The following is a 20,265-nucleotide window of genomic DNA, read 5'->3' as shown; positions in this document are numbered from 1 at the left end:
GCTGAATATTTTCAATTGTGAGTTTGTATGTAGTAGAGAAATGGTTTTCAACTCCGTCACAGGACATTGCTCAAAAAGAAGGGTTTAATTGTTCAGTAGTGAAGCTTAATCCATATTCCCCACTATTCTCTGTTATATTTTCTTAGAATAAGTAACAGGGACCAACCAAAGTCTTATGTAAGATTTAAGATAGATATATAAATTAAATCTTCAGCTGTTGTCGGCAATACAGAAGTTTTATGCTGCATTTTCTAGAAGGCAGTTTAAAGTGCTTACAAGAAACATTAAAAGATATGATTAAGGCAGGTCTTCCGGGTGCCGCTTTAGCCCACAGGGTGATTGGATGACCACATGCTAAATGGCACTATGGCATGTGCCTTCCTGCTTTCCTGTCCAGTATTTGTTATTGTGCGCAATAAGACAGGTCTTCTCTCTTCCTTCACAGCTTGTCTGCATAGTTGTAATAGTAAAGACACTGTTCGAACACATTCTGAATATCAAAGCTTGTGTTTCTGAACTGCGTTGTTTTAGCTTCTTTGTACTGGTTTCCACTATGTTTTACAGTAGATTTATTGATTTCTGTACTGGACATTGCATCAGAATAATAAGGGGTGTATTTTCAGTTCACTTGTTTGTATTTGGGTCCTCAGCACTCCTACACTCTACATACAGCTCATGACACTTCTTTTAAAGCTGACATTTTTATGTTGTGTTTGATTTGCTGCCCTTTGAGCAACTTTGCGGGGTGAATTTTAAAAATTGCTCATTGTTGTGATATTTTTAATATATTTTTGCTCTTTTTAATGTTAAACCAAAAAGTTTTTGGTTCAGTTAAAACACAGATTGCCATCATCTAACCTGATGTTAGCTGAGAGCCAAAAGCTTCTGGCTTCAGGAAACACTGTCACAAATACTTTTTAGACAGGACGCTTTTTGAAGCAAAGATTATTTGCTTATTGTAACTCAAAAGTTACACACAAATCATTGTACACATTTTTAAATTTTCGCTCATGCTTGTATATCACAATACATGTGTTTATAACATAGTTTCTCTCCAATCAGCACAGGTCCTTGTGTCCAGTAAAACACTTGAATCCAAGTTTAAGTGACATTAAACCTGATCAGTATATGCAACAGCTTAGTTATATCTGTAATGTATGGATATCATATATTACATTGGATCAAAATTTTCATTTTATTTTTATTTTTTAAAAACATGAATCATCTCAACTTATGACATAATAAAATCAAAGTACACATACACCTGCTTCAAAAAAGAGCTTCATAAGTATGTATAAGGAGTTTCTTCCAAAATATTTCCATCAACTCCATCTGAGAAGTAGAAATTTTATGAAAACTTGCTAATACAGACATTCATAGAATTCACTGAGTAACGTGACTAAACTTGCTGGTCTGGGTACAAAAGTGGGTGGAGAAAGACCAGCATCATAATGGGCTGAGCTTCACCTGCTGTAAAAGCTGTATCCTTGACAGAGAGGAGAGCAGAAAGTGGATACCATGCTCTGGTCAGATGAGGATATGGATACATATGTGAAGAGAGTGACAGAGATCTGAGTGAGAAGAAGAAGGCGCAGAAAAAGGAAATGAGACTTTGAGCTGCAGTCTGAGGCTGACTCGAGCATTTTCATCAACAGTCTAAATAGCAGTTTGATTAAAGTTTTAAGATATTTTATCCAATAATGGCAACTCTTTGGCGATTTACACTTTTTCTCTGCATGCTGCTGATGGCGTGTGGAGGCTTGAGCCTGGCTAGTGAAGAAGCAAAAACCCGAAATACACAAACAGAAACTGGGACGGCCTCAAGCTCTAACACAACTGGAGAAGGTGGTCATGGAGGGCCGCCCATCACTACACTGCCTATTGTGACCTGGAAGTGGGATCACATCAGCGTACAGTACCTGGTGGCCCTGTGGGTTTTGGTTTGCTGGCTCTGCAAACTCCGTAAGTCCAATTCATGGAAGTGCTCTCCTTTTCTGAAATCTATTAAAAATAATCCTCTGCACCCAAGATATTTAAAAAAATTTTTTTTTTTGAAGTAGTAATAATTTGTTTCTAGTTTAGGGCTATGCACAACATGTATTTTTGTCACTGGTGCAATTATTATTATTATTTTTTATTATTTCTCAGGTAAGAGCTCTTAAATGTATAAAAACGTGTGTGCTTATACACTTTAGTGATATTTAAATAGAGCCAAACATATGTCCTCTCAGGGCACTTTGCAATCTAAGATTAACCCCACAACTAGAATTTTAAAAAATCATGCAATTCTGTTTAATTAAAACCCCATCATCTTATATTTCACGGCTTTTCCTGAGCTTACTCATCATATAGTGAATTTTTGGATGTGTGACGGACGATATGGACGATTGGACGATATTTGAACCTCATAGAAATCAATGTGAAATATCGGCAACCCGGCATGCCGCGTTGCTTAGCAACACTTATTGTTTAAGCCGACTTTTACTTAATGGCCGCTCTAACACGAGCCAAGTCTGCGGAGAGTCTATTTACAAATATAAGTAAAAATATTGGCCGTTAAAAACACATAAAAACATAGGAAATCACTTTTTTTTTTTTTGGCAGACGATCCCTTTTTGGCAGGATACTCGATCAGACAGAACTCGCGGAATATCTGCCAAAAAGTGAGCGCCTGCAAAAAAAAGTGACTTGCAGAGTTTTCGTGTGTAATGTCCTTATCTATATTGTTTACATAGAGTTTGATGAACAGGCTTTACAAAGGGGTTATATATAACATGCCCTTTTTTCATCTTTATGACCCCGTGTTATTGCACCTACATTACAACCAATCCAATTATATTTGCCACTTAAAATATCTTTATAGTACTATTGTTATATTTTTTGCAGTTCCTGTAAGCCTCTTGGCCAGATTACCCTTTAAAAAGAAATGTTCAACGTCAATGAGACTTTTTAACTGGATAAATAAAGGTGATGTTAAACTCACTTTAAAAAAAAAACTGATTATAACTTTTTCCTTGTGACTGGAATGTTGTTTGGGGCTCCAGATGACATGACATCATAAGTTTTCGTGTCCCAGGATACGGGGACATTTGTTTTGACATATTATAGGCCAACAAGTTATTTATAGCAGTTTATAAATGGGTAGGCACTTTTTGGTATACACCACTCTTTTTTTGTCTTCCAAAAAGTGATTTCCAACGTGTGTAATTTTTTTTTTTTGTAATACCTTTACTTATAAATAGACTAAATAAATAGAGAAAATAGACTTTAGCGAATAGGATTTACAAAGGGGTTACTTATAAACTAAAGAAAGGACTTATTTTGCAAGTATTTTACCCACTGGGTTATTTTACCTACAATATAACTAATCCAGTCCTTTATAGCCAGTTGAAATATCTTTACAGAACTATTGTTATACTTCTTGCAATTTCTGCTGCCCTCTTGGCCAGGTCTCTCTCTCTTTAAAAAAAAGTAATGTCATTGTCAATTTAACTGGATAAAAGAAGGATATTTAAAAATCACTTTGCCAAAAAATTGTGGCTTCTACCTTGTGAAAAGAATGTTGTTTGTAGCTCGAGGATGAGGGATAGTTAGTGGGGGTAGGTTCATTGATCAATCTAAATTGCCCATAGGTGTGAATGTGGAAGTGAGTGTGGTGTACCCTGCCTCTCACCCTTTGACAGCTGGCATAGCCTCCAGCGCCCCCCACAATCCTGAAAAGGATAAGAAGAAGCGAATGGATGGATGGATGGATGGACATGAGGGATACATTTGACATATGTTTCACATATCATAGGCCAACAAGCCATTAAAAGTAATTTAAATATGGAAAATCACTTTTTGGCAAATACAAGAAATCCCTTTTCAGCACAACACTGTCTGTGCAGTGCGTCCAGAGTGTAGAGAATTATTTCAATCAAATAAAAAGTGAAATTCAGAGCATAGCAGCCAAATCAGACTGTTTTTTTGATCGTGAGGTACAGAGCTGAGGATGTGAAGCTGCAGACTAAGGCAGAGCAGCGTGGATGGTCGAGGAGAGGTTGCAGTACTGGTGATTAGAAGCAGACATGGACGAGATGATCTTAAAAATAGTTTGTCCAGCTGTCCACATATCCATCCAGCCCTTCTGGCTCTCTGACAGCTGGCACAGCTTCCAGCCTGATGAATATGTTGGCTGAGGGCGAGGAGCTTTCTCTAGCCCAACCAACTACTTCATCTAGGAGGAAATGTTGATCTCATCATCGCCGTTCCAACATCGGCCGTCCAAGTCCACACTACTGAATACTGATGGATATGTGGACAGCTGGACAAAGCCTCATCACTGCAGCAGCCTCCTCTGCCTGAAGCTCTGCTGATCAGGGTGGGTTAACGAAAACCTTTGGCCAGCTCGTCAATGCCACTGCAGCTAGTCTCCCACAGAAGGACCCTTGATTCTCTGCCGTAGAAATGGTGACCTCAGACTCCCCCAAAGAACTCATATCTAAAACAGAATTTCCAGTTTTGTTTTGCTGTTGTGAAATATAGGTTACTGGGGTCACTGGGGACACATTTAAATTTGTAAAATGTAAAAAGAAAAAAACAAACCAAAAAAATCACTTAGAACTATGACAAATGCAATTAAATGAAAAAAAAAAAGGTTTAATTCCATATTTATACATACATTTTTTTCACAATCCATGGGATGCATGAAGCTCTCACATTCAAGACCCTTGAGTTAGTACATTAAAACCTTGTATCTGTCCACAGACCCTAATTATAGTCTGAATCTGAATTCTCCCAATACCAACAGCATTGTTATTTATGTTTCCAGTAGTCAGAATGAAACTGTCCAGGTTTGAGCAGGAAGCAGTTTTGCTATAGCTGAAAGGCAGAAAGTGACAAAGTCCAAAGGGGTTATGTCCTGCTAGTTCAGGGCATAACAATTAAAATACAAAGTTGCCTGACAGTCAAATGAAAACTCTGACATGGAGCAATAAAGGAGAAACACACAAGGCAGGGTAAATACACACAATAACAAATAACAAAGACAAGGACATGGTTATATATGCAGGAAGGTCAGGAATGACAGAAACTAATCAAGGAGGTAAAACTAAACACAGCACACAGGAGACCAGAAACTACTGTAACAAAATGAAACCTCAAATGACTCAACAGGAAAATACGTTACACAGAGGCAGGAATTTGACAAGAAGATACAAAAAGGCACGGCTAAACTGAACCAAAACACAATAAAGTAAATATAAATAACAATGTAAATTCCAAAGTAATAAGAACTGGGGACTAAGAATCGTAATACAGAGGGTGACAGGAAACCTGATCGGAAATGGAGTTAAAAAAACTCAATGGAATTCAAAACCCCTGGACTACTATGGAAGAGACAGAAATCAAGAGAAAATAAACAAACCTAGAATAGAGGAAAAAATAAGATAAAACCAAATTAGGTTATTAATTACAGACTCGATAAGAAGTCTACACAACAAAACTCAGTGACCGTGACACCACACACCTGTTGCAACTTTTCCACACATTATACGGTATACACAGATGGATTTTGGCTCCATCTCATTTACAGTATATGTTTGAATGTATTTCTTCATTTAAAGGAAAGCTGGTGAAAATGCTCCTAAACCCACAAATTTAACAGGTATCCAATGACCTCTGTTCCATCACTGACTGTGTCACAAATCCCCGTGGACGTGCCCAGAAAATACAAACAAAGCAATAAATTGTCAAAGCAACAACTAAACCAGACAGTCACACACTGCAATCTTGCGTATGGTCAGTCGGCCTATAGTCTACTGGTTTTTAATTTAGAGCTGGTCACTAGATAATTGCATGTCTGGCTCTTGTTGCTGGTCTGTTTGGTCATCCTTTTCTTGAGTTAAACCTTTTTAAACGTAAAGCTAACTCCTCAAAATCTCAGCTGATCTACTTCACGAGAGACTGCACAGATGTGGTTTTATAAGGAGTCAAGTTAGTGATCAAAAGTGAGAGTTTAAAAGTGTAAGTGTTTTGGTTACCTCATTATTTTTTGTTTGTTTATAGATTTCCAGTATTTTTTTTTTTTTACAAGAGGTTCCTTTGAGTTAAATTTAAAAAAGTGATTAACCTTTGCATGGTGTGGAGAGAATCTTTAACTTGTTGGAGGTCCTTGAGTGAATATGTTTTAGTAATGGGAGAATATATTCACTTTTACTGTGATATGAGTCTTACATATATATAAAATTGGAAGCTTTATGATTGTTTTAGCTGCTTTCTATATGTGTGGAATGACACACAAATTTGTACATTAACTCAAAAACCTGAAAGCAAAAATTCTCATTTTTCATCCTCACTGAAGTAGATATTAGCAAAAATATTCATTTTGATTCTGTGCTTGCACAAATGTAAGCTGTATTGGGGACTATAGTTTTTGGAATTTAATCTTCAACTAATTTTAAATACAAATGTGCACAACATAAGTGCAACCCTGTGGGGTAAGAACAGGTGTACACTGTGGTTCAGTAGTTTTTATTGTTAAATAAATTTTAGTGACACTTTATGAGCTCATTAGACATGTGGTTATCTTTGGTTATGCAGACAGGTTTCACACACGATCCAACCACCTCACGTGTTGCTCATATCCCCAGATGCTTTTTTTTAGATGAGCAAAAGTTGATCATTTGCAGAAGTTGCAAATGGTCAACTAGAGTTTTATATTTAAGTGAACTGAAGTGAACTGAGCTTTGAACATTTGCCAGCTCCTACCTGACAGGAAGAAGAGCGGCTTAAAATCAAAGGTTGTTACAATTGATTGATGGTTCTTGTCTTTGTCTTGATCTTTTTTCTCCTCTCAGTCATTGAGGCCAACCATAATGTCACCAACTACATACCTGAGAGTGCCCTCCTCATCTGCTCTGGTTTCATTTTGGGTGGCATGATTTGGGGTGCAGACAAGGTGCAGACCTTCTCACTGAGCCCAACAGTCTTCTTCTATTTCCTGTTGCCTCAAATCATTCTGGATTCAGGCTACCACATGCCAAACAAGCTCTTCTTCACAAACCTGGGTGCTATTTTGATCCATGCCGTCATTGGGACCTGCTGGAATGCTGCCAGTTTGGGGCTGTCGCTATGGGGGTGTCACATGGGAGGAGCCATGGGTAAGAGAGGATCTTTAATTTATTCCATTTCAGCACACCTGCTGCTGCGACTCACACAGAGGAAGCGATCCATTCTGAGATGTTTAGACTGATAGCTACGATTTGTGATATTTGTAGTGTTGCTTAGCATACTAAAGGATTATTAAAAATCTAAGTAAAAGAAGGAGACATTTAAAAATATCAGTTAGTTACTTCGTTGGAACTAACAATCCACATTTTGAGGCTTGACTGATAAGGATTTGGTCGGCAGCATGTTGGTTATTATAATCCAGAAGGGGCCAAATTTGGAAAAAAGGGTGGATTTCTACATTATCAGCTACTGATAGAAAGCTTGGTTATTAAGCTGTGTGCATAAACTGGAGGCTAATTAGAGCTATTTTCTTTTTAAATATTCACATTTAACTCACAAAACGTTTTGCACAAACTCTGCATCGTAATAATTGAACTGTGCATAAAACATGCACAGTAAATCTTGCTGGCTGCACAAAACAGAGAAAAAAAAAACTTTATTTATATAACAAAAAACTAAAATACAAATTCATGTTTCTCAACGTGTAGCAGACAAATAGTGGGAAAAAAGGCAATTAACAATGGAAGCGAGACAGACCATCATAACACACACATTGTTGTGACACAAATGACACAAACATAAGCACTTCAAACCTGGCTTTATATTTTACCCCTGAAGGCTGTGATTGTTCTGGAACAAAGACATGAGGAACAAATGAAAGTTGTACAGTCACATGACTTAAGCAAGCTGCCTGAAAAGAGCTTTCTTTAGTATTACAGAAATCCTTTAATACTTTACTTTTATTCTTTGTTTGAATACATTAAACAACAGCATCAGTAGCTGCTAATTTGGTTTAATTCCCAAACTTTCTCCAAATGCAGACTTAATAAGTTTATTTTATGCTTAGGCCTTGTCCACTGCACTGGACGAGACTGGAGAGAGATTTGACACGATTTATTCTATTAATGAATTAGAATGCTTACTTTGTAATTCTCAGCTACAGAAAATATGAGCTAGGTTTATTGTATTTCCGGCCCTCTGTATCTGTACAGGTGACCTGGACATCGGTCTGCTGCAGTATCTTCTTTTCGGAAGTCTGATGGCTGCTGTGGACCCCGTGGCTGTCTTAGCTGTGTTTGATCAGGTCCACGTTAACGAAGTCCTCTTCATCATAGTGTTTGGAGAGTCGCTGCTCAACGACGGTGTGACAGTGGTTAGTATGATAAACTCTGTAAACGCAAGCTTTTCACCAAACCAAAACGTGGAGTCTGCTTACACACCGCAAAGAGCAATGAGGCCGAGACCTTACCGAGACGGGGAGCTCAGGTTTCTAGAATCTAAAACAGCAGCGCCTGTTCCTTTAATGACTATTAAAACCTTTACTGTGAAAAAGCAAGCCAGAGTCCTTTAACAGAGCACCTGGTTAACTTTGTTAGGCTGGACACTGACTCAGTATTAATATTAATGTCTAACATCCAAAAACCTGCCTCCTAATAATGTCAGAAAGCTTGACATAACAAGACAGAATAAAAATTGCGTATACATTGCAATTCATTTGACTTTGACCTTTGACTGTACTTGACATCATTTTTATACTCTTGCATTTAAGAAATTTTTTCTTTAAAAAAATCACATTACATTTAATACATTTAAAGGGTTTAATTGTTTTATTATTATTATTATTATTATTATTATTATTATTATTATTATTATTATTATTATGTTACATATTTTGTGTGCAGGTAAACTTTAAAACATTGCAGTTTCTAAAATGGGACCTAAAATGGGACCTGCCGAGCCTTCTTTACGAGGGTGTTGGTGTTATGGATCCAACATTAACATAAGACCATTGGAGATGTGGGTGCCCAACAAATTAAAGATTGAGACAGATTCCATCTGTTCTCCTCCTATAAGAGGGGAGAGGACCCGTCTATGCCTCTTGAAGTCTCTACCTATGTCCTGAAGAAATTGGACCTTTGGTGATTAGGATGTCTGGACTTATGGTGCTGAATGAGCTGTAGTAGTGATCATATTGGGCAAAGGTGTGAGATCCTCTGCAAGTTGGATGCTGCTGTTGTGGATTGGGGGGCTCTGGCCTTTGTAGTTGGTGAGCGTTTGGATGCCCCTCCACACCTGAGGAAGTGAGGAAGCCCTCTATCATTCACCTGAAAGCCTCCTTGGCCTGTTTGATGCCCCTCCTCAGGTTGGCAGGGATGTGGAGCAGAGAAAGTTGGTGTACCAAGTAGTATGGTAATCTTTGATGATGTTGCAGGCTCTGATGAGCTCTGCAGCAATTTCTTTTCTGAGACACTGGAGCTGCAGAATAAGATGGAGATAGAGCTACTCAGCAAGTTTTCAAGGTGCCTCATTAGTAAGTGGAGCGAATGGGGAGGGGAAGGTGTGCTCTCCTCATCCGGCACAGCGATGCAGGTGCTTCCGAGCCCGTTTAACTACTGATGCTGTATTAAGTGACCAGCCCAGGCTATCAGTTATCTGTGCTCCCAGAAACATGATGCTGCCAACTATCTTCACCACTGCTGTGTCATCTGCATACTTAATGATGTGATTAGAAGCAAGTGCAGCACTGCAGTCATGTGTCAGCATTGTCAACAGCAGTGGGCTTGGGAACGAGGCCTGTTTGCCTGATTGAATTCTCCTACTACAATACAAACGCCCTCTGGCAAAGTGGCTTGAAACTCAGTGAAGGTCTTAAAGATCACTCAGGGTCTATTTTGTGTTTGCACTGGAGGGGATGTTTACAGCCATAATATTCATAGTGGTAAATTCTCTGGGCAGGTCACACAGTCTGCCATTAACAGTGAGCAGCTCTGTTTCAGGAGAACACTGACTTAAGACCGCTGCTGTGTTTGTACTTCATCTGTTGCTTGTGTAAATACAAAACCCACCTCCACAGAATTTACCACAAAATGTTTGGCTCCTGTGTAGCCACATTGTGATTAACCCCATGCAGACTAACTACATAATCAGGAACAGGGTTCAGCCATGTCTCAATCAGAACCATGGCACAGGAGTCTCTCACCTCCCGTTTTGATGTTAGGTCCAGCAGTGAGAATATGATGGAAGTTTATCTCCTGTTGAGTGCTACATACTAGAAAAGAAAAGTCTGAAAACATTCCAGTCTGACTGTCCAAACGCTGACAGTTTTTGTTTGTTTCTTTTATATATATACTGATCACTCAATAAGTTTTCTTTTTTTTCTCTTAGGTGCTTTTTAATGTGTTTGATGCATTTGTATCGCTGGGAGGAGGCCGAATTAATGCAGCAGAAATTATTAAAGGAATAGGTAAGCTATAACATTTATCTGGTAAAAGAAAATGTATTTGTTCATGCAGTGTAATTGCTCACAGTCAAGTCTGGCAAAATAGACAGTGTAGAGTGTCCCTGCTGCAACACACAAATGTGTTGACCATTTTGATTTGTCGGGTGTGGACACAAAATAAATTAAACACTTTTTATGCTATCACTGCCCTGTAAGGCTAGTATGTTTTAGAGGGGAGTAAACAATAGCACTAAAAAATAGATTTTTATATGTTTCCTCTCTCTCCACAGTTTCCTTCTTTGTGGTTGCATTTGGTGGTTCCCTTGTGGGCATAGCATTCGGCATACTAATTTCACTTCTGACCAGATGCACAAAAAACATCCAGATCATCGAGCCAGGCTTCATCTTTGTCATGGGATACCTTTCCTACCTGACTGCTGAGATGCTTTCTCTGTCTGCTATCCTTTCGTGAGTATTTCACAACTGAAATATAATTTGTTTTATTATGTCTGTATCCATTTTATATATGTAAAAATGAGGTAAACATATTTAGAGTTTACTTTGCGGTTCCTTCTGTAGGACTACATTCTGCGGTGTGTTATGTCAGAAGTACGTCAGAGCAAACATGGATGAGAGTTCCGTCCAAACAGTCAAATATGCCATGAAGGTTTTCGCCAACGGATCAGAAACCATCATCTTTGTTTTCCTCGGTATCTCGGCCATCGATAAGGTTATCTGGGTTTGGAACACGGGCTTCATCCTCCTCACAGTCTTCTTCGTCTTTGTGTATAGATTCATTGGTGAGATTTTGTTGTTTGGCTATCACTGTTGAGTCAAAGCATCACACACATTGTGGGGTAAAAACTTGGTGTGTTATGCAAAGAAATCTTCTGCTGCTGCAGCACAAAGATCAAATGACACACATTTACAAGAATACGTGTGTCAAGAACACTGAGCGACCGGACTCAGAGGCAGGATTCACAGTATTCAAGTTTAGTGAGCTTATTTACAATGAAAACACCAGAGTGATACATACAGGTAGTGATAAGGGAAAATAGGGGCTCCAGGAATCCAGGGGAAGGGGCAGCCAAACAATGTCTTCTCATTTACTCTGCTCAGGCTGTCTCTAAAAACACTGTGCGGCAGGGAAAATCCAGGAAAGGTCTGTACACAAGAGGGACAACAATGAGATTAGTATGAGGCAAAGAAAACACTAGACTTGAGTGCTGAGCTTTACTAAAAGCGTAATTCAACAATCCAGCAAAAAGCACCACCGATGTGTGAAGTCTTTAAATAACTGTGTGTGTTTGTATGTCTATTCCAGGTGTGTTTTTCCTGCAGTGGATCCTTAACAGGTACAGGCTGGTCCCAGTTGAATTAATAGATATGGTGATCATGAGCTACGGTGGCCTACGAGGGGCTGTTGCGTATGGCCTGGCTGTGTTGCTGGATGAGAAAAAGATAAAGGAGAAAAACCTGATGATCTGCACTACTCTCATTGTGGTGTACTTCACTGTCATCTTGCAGGTAGTGAATTTTTGGAGTTGATAATTCGCTAAAATATGTGTACATTAGTTTGCTTGTTAATTACACAGTCTGTGTTAGAGCTTAATTTTGTTGGCACATTTGTGCTTGACATTGTTACAGGGAATAACGATGAAACCTCTGGTCATGTGGCTTAAAGTAAAGAGAGCTGCAGTAACTGAGGTCTCACTCCTAGAGAAAATTACAAACAAGGTAAATCTAATAAAACACGTCATGTTTCACCGACAAAAACGTTTCCCGCCCAGTTTCTACAAAGTCCTTCTCCTTTCTTTAGATGTTTAATCACACTCTGGTTGCCATCGAAGACATATCAGGACAAATAGGAGATAACTACTTCAGGAGCAAGTATGTACAAGACTTAATACATAACTCCAAAATGCCTTTTAATTTTAAAGTAAGCAACAGTGATATTTCTTTTTGTAAAGGTGGAGGCATTTTGAGGAGAAGTGGATGACGCCATTTTTGATGAAGCCATCTGCAAGGAAGAAACAAGATGACGTGTTTGATGTCTTCCATCAGCTGAACCTCAAGGATGCCATGGAATATGTGACTGAAGTGAGAATCATTTGTGCAAATTCAAGTATGTTTTGCTCAAGTACAAATTAAATGAAACTGAGAAGATTACTGCTGGTGTCTTCTGTTGCAGGGCGAGCGTAGAGGCTCTCTGGAGTTTGTCCGTAATGACAGCGCCATTCTTGATTTCAAGAAAAAGTTGGAAAGTGAATACACAGAGGTCATGCCTGACATCCCACCTTACATGATAAATGATCATGGTGCAATGTTCACTATGGGGTGAGCAATCTGGATTTTTATGACAGTGTGAAAATATATACAGAGGGTAAAATAAGTATTAAACACGTCACCGATTTTAAGTGAATATATTTCTAAAGGTGTTGTTGAAATAAAACTCACCAGATGTCAGTAACAACCCATCCAATCCACACATGCAAAGAAATCAAACTATTGATGTCCATAAATTCAGTTATGTATAATAATGAGAAATGACACAGGGATAAAGTGCATACTGAATTTTTTTTAATGCTTTGTACAAAAGTCTTCGTGGTTTCAAGAAACTAGTCACATGCATTGCCAGGCGCATCTGGTCATGGGTAGTTTATGCTGAAATGATGTTCCTTCCACTTCTGGATTGTGGCCCCAGCAGTGCTCACTGCAACCTTCACTAATTTCAAAATATCGTCTCTAATCAATGCTATCAGTGTGTTTTGCAACAATTATGCTCTGACGGTGTTGCGAGAGCTCACTGGTTTCACTGATCATGAGATGCTTGCCGTGTGGCACCTTGATAATGAGACACCAGTTTATAACCCATCAATTGGGACTGAACAAGCTGAAGTTAATTTGCACTGAGTGGCTGGATTGCGTTCTAATTGCTGGTGTCATGACTTTTCATGGCTTTTTGCATCTCCCTTTCTTCATGTGTTCAATGCTTTTACTTTGTGTCATTTTTCATTTTATACATAAGTTAATTTCTGGACATGCATAGTTTGATGTCTTTGTATGTGTGGATTGGATGGGTTGTTCCAGATATGTTGTGAGAATTTGATATTAATAGCACCTTTAGAAATATATTTAATTAGAAAATCTGTGTACTGATTTGATGCATTCAATACTTTTTATACCTACTTAATAGACACAACTTACTGCAACTATTCAGTGCCTTCAAACAGCTTCCGTTCACCACCATATTTTAAAAATGAAACCAGACTCTTTTGATATTGTTGTATTGCTTTAAGTCAGTGACATGATTGGCTTCCTCTGCAGTAGAGACCATATTCCATCAGTGAGCCTGGAAATGCACGAGCAGACCATGAAGGCTATGAGGGGAGCTGAGGCAGTTGATGTTCACCACCTTCTTGATCAGCATCTCTACAAGAGCAGAAAACAGGTAATGAGCAAATTCAGTCATTGCATGAGGGACTTACTAAAGCATCCTAGTAATACATGTCCATTTAACCATTAAATTACTGAGGTGTATGTGAACTAAAAACAACAAACTGTTATTTATGGCTGGCTATAGACAAATGTATATTTTATGTATATATGCAAATCCTCAGCTTATTTGCTTGAACTGTGGCTGAGCTTGACTTTGTGTCCTTCCTGAACTATTGTTGGTTTCTGTTTTATAAAGCAGTAACAAACTGACTTCTCATTCTGTTGTTTATAGTATCGCCACGGGTTCAGTCGCAGTGATTTCAAAATCAACAGAGATGAGAAAGAAGTCCAGGAGATCTTCCAGAGAACCATGAGGAACCGGTTGGAGTCATTCAAGTCTGCAAAGATGGGTGTTTCACCTCCAAAGACAATTGTCAAGTACTCAAAGAAAGAACAGCAGGAGAAGGTAAAGACAAAAAGAGGGAATAAGCACACCCTACCACTGTTTGCAGAGTTGATTATGTCTCTTCTGAAGTCCAGTGAAGAGGAAATACGGTCCTTCCCCAAAGCTTCATTTTTAGTTTTTTTTTTCCATTTGACTTCAGTGTAGTACTGAAAATCCTTGGTACAAGACAGTGGTCTGGAAACTGAAAACCAGCTGCTGGACTTTTGAGAGAGAAATGTTGTCCTTTTCTTTTTAAATATTGCGTGGCTCAATAGACCTACGTCATCTTTTTATGGTTTTCTGTTTCATGATGCTCCAAATGTTTTTAGTTGGTAAAAGTTCTGGACTGCAGGCAGGCTGGTTCAGCACCCAGACTCTTCTATGAAGTCATGCTGCTGTGATAGCAATCTGCAAATTAGCAAAGCCTTCCCTGAAAAACATGTAATCTGGATGGGAGCATACTGTATGTTGACCTTTATACATACCTTTTAGCACTGATGGTGCCTTTCCAAATATGCAAGCAACCACTTCCATATGCATCTCCATACCATCCAAGATGCAGCCTTTTGAACTGAGTGCTGGTAACAATCCAGAGAGTCCCTCTCCCCGTTAGTCTTGAGAATGTGGTGTCCATGTCTTGCAAAAAGAATTTCACATTTTAATTCATCTGACCATGGAACAGTTTTTTCATGTTGCCTCAGTTTCTTTGTTTTTATGATTTTTTAAAGGCACGTTGTGTTATATTTCTTCTTTTGTCTTTGATGTCAAGAAACATTTAATTTTATTAATTTTTAAATCCTGCCTGGAAGTTTTATCAGTCAGAACCATGATCTGAATGTACTGTTATGCCAAACAAACTTGGATCTTTCCAAGATCAGGGGCCCGTTCTTCGTACGTCGCTTACTACATCCAAGATCAAATGACACATCCAAGATCAAATCATCGCGCTAACTCTGAGCTCGCTATTCCGGTTCCCCGAACACACCTGTTGTTGACGATTAGTATAGCTGGATGAAGTAATGTGAGATCACTGGGTGGCCCAACAGGGGCTACGCATCGATAGTAGAAACATTGATCGGCAACCCTTTGATTGGTCGGCGAAAATGTCGAAGGAGCGCGCTCGGTATTTTTCGGCAGCAGAGCAAGAACTCTTGAGTGAGGGATTTTAGGAGTTTCAGAGTCTAATTAAAACGCAAGGGAACACTGCAAAGGCTGCAAAAGCAAGGAGAGAGGGCTGGCAGAAAGTTGCTGACAAATTAAACTCGTAAGTAATTTAATAATAACAATAATAATGGAGTGGATTTATATAGCGCTTTTCAAGGCACCCAAAGCGTTTTACAATGCCACTATTCAGTCACTCTCACATTCACACACTGGTAGCTGTCACAGCTGCCCTGGGGCAGACTGACAGAAGCCAGGCTGCCATATTGCGCCATCGGCCCCTCTGGCCAACACCAGTAGGTGGTAGGGTAGATTTATCATATCACACCATATTATCCAATATTATATTACATTATATTATATTACATTATGTTATATTATATCCCCTTTCACATTAGAGCCACAACAGGACCCACTAGAACATGGGAACAAGTAAAAGTGAAATATAAGAATATTCTACAGAATGGTAATATTTATCACTTATATTGCTTTTCGTCTCTTGGACAGAGACCCTGAAATAATCTGTTTGTTTGTTTATAACAGCAACCAAGAAAAGGGGCAGCGCAAAAAAAAGACAGGTGGTGGTCCTGCACCCCCTCGTCAACAAGTTGGTTAAGTGAATAATACCCTCACGGGAAAATCGATATCTCTCTATGAGCACACTGTCGCGCTGAGCTAAAGGATCCTGTCTGTCCCGCAATATACGCTGAATTCTGAGGACTCTCCTTATCAATCTTGCACCTTCCGCAATGGGCTGCTCGCGTATACGGACAGGATATGACTGCGACAGACTTCCCAAATCCACCTTCGCTTTTATAGCCGTGGTCTCTCATCTTGATTACACGAAGTAATTTACAATTACTACTCTGAAATCTGAATTACATCTGTAATAATCACATACATGTAATAGAATGTTAATAGTACATTTCCCTTTTTTAGGAAATGACCTGTATGTATCTGTGTGACATCAATAAAAGGATCAAGTGCTGCATTATCTTTAGTTACATTGATGTTATTTATTTATGGTACAACAGTGGTAAAATATCGCTGTTGCTTTCGTATACATGAAGCGGAAATACCTGAGTGGCCGCGATCTAATCCTGTTTACATAAAGTAAACCTGCTCCCGAGCAGGTTTACGCTTACGGCTCTGTTGCTATGACAGCAAGTCCCGGATGGGCTTCGAAGAACCGAACGATCCAGGATCACGCGAAATCGTCAACAGTCAAATCCGGCTAACTTACTTAGCGAGGTACGAAGAACGGGCCCCAGCTCTATAAATTCTCTATAGGCTCCTCTTGTTCATGTGCGTCATTTATCTAGGTCAAGTTTATTTATATAACGCATTTCCCAGAGCTCATGCTGCACAAAGTCTTTAAAAACTAAAATGCAACTAAAACAATTAAAATGTGCAGCAATAAAAATATAAAAGAGAAAAAGTAATACAATAAGACAATAAAGACAGCCAACACAACAATGGCCATAAGGGATATTTAGACATGGAGTGAAAACAAAAGGAAGCATTAAACAATACTTGGAAGTGCACAGATTTGTGCGCGAATTGCCAAAGGACAATGGGACACTGAGACATTAATACAAATCAAGGAGACCGAGACAAGGGAATTAGATTCAATACAAAGCACAGGTGACAACAAGATGCCAAAGGAAAGATAGGAGCTAAACACAATGGGGCACAAAGGAAAGACTAAGAAAACAATAATCAGCAATAATAAACGATACAAAATAAACCTAAGTCAGACACTTTTCAAAATAATCAGAAACTCAAACAAGGAACTAGGACTTGAGATATGCAGAAATGTGGCAAACAAGAATAAATAATAATTGATTGTTGTTGATAAGTGATTGCAGAGTGCCCTCTGCTAGACAAACTAGGAAACATCGCTATGGGTTGGACATGGCTGAGGGCGTTGATCTTGTCTCTTTTACTTTACCTTCAGTTTTTTTAAACATCATATGTGATTAAATAAATCTCCTTCGTTCTACAGACCCCAAATGGAAAGTCAGTGAGCAAGACTAAACTCTGCCATTCTGGTGATGAAGGTTTGTCTGCTTGTGGGGTTTTTTGTGTTTTTGTTTTTTTCAGATTTAAAGTCTTAGCAAACTAATTTTCTCATTTTCATTTTTAGACTTTGAGTTCTCAGAAGGAGATAGCGCCTCTGGCTATGACTCGTCATACCCTTCTTTCTCCATGAGAGCCACGTACAGACCAGGAGGTGAGATCAATGCACTTTCTACATCCTGTATGAAACCAAACATATATTTTTGAGAATGATTAAGAGAGTAGCAGATGCTGTTATTATAAACACAGAGATTAGGGAAACATACAACAGAGGGAACTAAATAGACAGTTTGTGTGCAATAAAACCCCCCAAAAAAGGTGAAATATAAAAGTGTGGTAGAAAGGTCTCTACAGAGCTGCAGATGAGCCACAAACCACACCACACAACAAAAAGTATGTAAGGGTTATGTAAGGGTGAGCTGCAGGGTAAAGGCACCAGACTGTCATACAACACAAGGACTTTGTACTAGTGGGCTGACAGGTTTAAAATCAGCAAATGTTCGATCCGTCTGTGTTGAATATTTCCATTCTTACCTGTTGGGAACAGTTTAGGGCTACAGTGCAAATATGAAAGCAGCTCATTATCATAGAATTTATTTTGAATTTCCTAATACTGTTCTGACTCTGCAAGCAAACACCTATAAAACACTTTCACAGTTGAGTTTATGTATAAATGTCAAATAAAAAAAAACAACAACTCCAGAACAGCGAGTGTATTTGAGTTTAAACGTTTAAGCTGAATTAAAGTGGATAGACCACAAGCGCAAGGGATGAGCAGCCAATAATGGTTTCACTTGTATGAAAATGTAATGCAGAGAACAACAGTGGCCCTAATATTGAACCCTGAGGTACTGATTCAGTTTTTTCTTTCATTAAGGTGGGATTGAGAACCCAGCCTTCGTGCCAGATCTGTACCCCACGGATTTGTTGCAGGAGATCCCTCCTTGGCTGGCAGAGAGTGAACCCGACAGCAGCATGGTGGCTCCGTCATTGCGAGCCCAGGCGAATCTTCCCAATTCACCTATGGAAATGCGCCGCCTGGGGCTTCTTCGTGCCAGCACTCGCTCTACTGACACAAAGCAGATGAACAATGATCAGTTGCCCCCTCCACCAACATCTCCTCCTCCCCCTCCTCCTCCCAGTGGCCAAATGTAACTGTATCCCAATGCAGACACCCTGTTCTGTCTCACTTGAACCTGGAACAAAGACACAAAACAAACCTCAGACTAATTAACCATCTACTCTCATACTGACAAGAAAATGTTTATTTTTCCATGACTATGGTTAGCTCCTGTGTTTCTACACAAAACATTTACATAACCTCTTTAAACAACCCCTGCTGTTTTTAGGTTCACCCTTCACTTGGCAAAAGAAAAACTGCACTGAAACAAATCCTTTATGTTCAACATTAGATATATGTTGAACATTGTCATATAGTCTGTGGTTTGTAGTAAACATGCTATTGAAAATTATTATTTAAGGGTTTTTTTTTTCAAAACATCTTAATATTATGTAAAAACCTTTCAAATGACGTGTAGATATCAATTATAAAAACAGTGATTTAAAATACTTTCTGAATCTATAATCCATACATTCGTATTGCAGAATACCACAACAACTTTCACCACTTGGGGCACTATTTTGTGTGAAAGATGAAATATTACTAACAAATAAAATGCTACATAGGTCAATGATGCAAACACATTTTAGTGGGATGCATTTAAACATTTGCAGCATATATAATGCAGATTCTTAGTATTATTTAGTGAGGCTCCAGCCTGCTCTGAAAGCTCTCTGTTTTTTTGACTTTTGACTCTTGCAACGGAAGGAAGAGAGGACATCCCAAATATGGTCATCTCAGATGCTCCACCCACCTTCCGTTTCAGTGGGTCAAACAATTAGGAAAAAGTTGGTTTAAAGGCAGATGATGAACTAAGAGGTATTCATTAAGGGCCAGTAGAAGATAAATGAGGGTATAAATGAGGATTATTATGAACCATGAATAATGCAAAGCTACTCTTGTCTGAGAATCAAAATCTGCAGGTGTAAATGAGTTTGATGTGCCCATTTTAATTTCTTGTATTGTTTTAATTTTCTAATAAATAGAATAGGTGTGACTGTTTCTCTGTCTTTCTGTGTTAGCTCTGGCGACTTTCTTAGGGTGTACCCTCCCCAGCACCCTTCACAACCCTGAATTGGATAAATGGAAGAAAATGGAGATATGAACTGATTAAGTGTATTATCGAAAATCGCATGAAAAAGAACTTTAACCTCTTAAGCCCCAATGCCCCCTGATACGGGGGCTAAAGGCAGGAGATCAGTTAGGCTTGGGGCTTAAGAGGTTAAAAGGATGTAAAAAAATCTTTTTAATCAACTCTATCTGAGAAGTTTAATATTGGTGAGAAGCTGCTAATAAAGCCATTCACAGGCTTAAATTATACCTCTGAGTAAAGTGACCAAACTTGCTGGTCTGGGTACAAAAGTGGGTTGAGCCAGACCAGCATCATAATGGGCTGTGTTTCACGAGCTGTGAAAAGCTGTATCCTTGATATACAGGAGAGCAGAGAGTGGATACTATGCTCTGGTCAGAAGAAGAGGTGGATGTATGTGGAACATTTATGTCAACAATCTACACAATAGTTTGCTGATGGTTTATAAAGGATTTTATCCAAAAATGGCAGCTTCTTGGGGATTTACACTTTTTCTCTGCGTG

The 20,265-nt window shown here is 38.9% G+C and overlaps 1 protein-coding gene across 1 annotated transcript; it reads left to right on the top strand.

Annotated features, from left to right (window-relative positions):
• Positions 1–1,516: 1,516 nt before the first annotated feature.
• On the top strand, positions 1,517–19,674 carry LOC101474089 (sodium/hydrogen exchanger 3). The gene is made up of 16 exons (XM_004569216.5): positions 1,517–1,962; positions 6,837–7,139; positions 8,202–8,362; positions 10,375–10,453; positions 10,720–10,897; positions 11,009–11,229; positions 11,754–11,956; positions 12,077–12,166; positions 12,249–12,319; positions 12,400–12,529; positions 12,621–12,766; positions 13,757–13,880; positions 14,160–14,333; positions 17,479–17,533; positions 17,620–17,706; positions 18,430–19,674. Exons 1-16 carry the CDS (start codon positions 1,701–1,703, stop codon positions 18,705–18,707), a joined length of 2,562 nt encoding a protein of 853 aa, XP_004569273.3. The 5' UTR covers positions 1,517–1,700; the 3' UTR covers positions 18,708–19,674.
• The last annotated feature ends 591 nt before the right edge of the window (positions 19,675–20,265 follow it).

The sequence above is a fragment of the Maylandia zebra genome, linkage group LG22 (genome assembly GCF_041146795.1).
Source record: "Maylandia zebra isolate NMK-2024a linkage group LG22, Mzebra_GT3a, whole genome shotgun sequence".
NCBI classification, from domain to species: Eukaryota; Metazoa; Chordata; class Actinopteri; order Cichliformes; family Cichlidae; genus Maylandia; species Maylandia zebra.
Note: the sequence above shows the minus strand (reverse complement) of the source record. Positions and strands in the feature narration are given on the sequence as shown.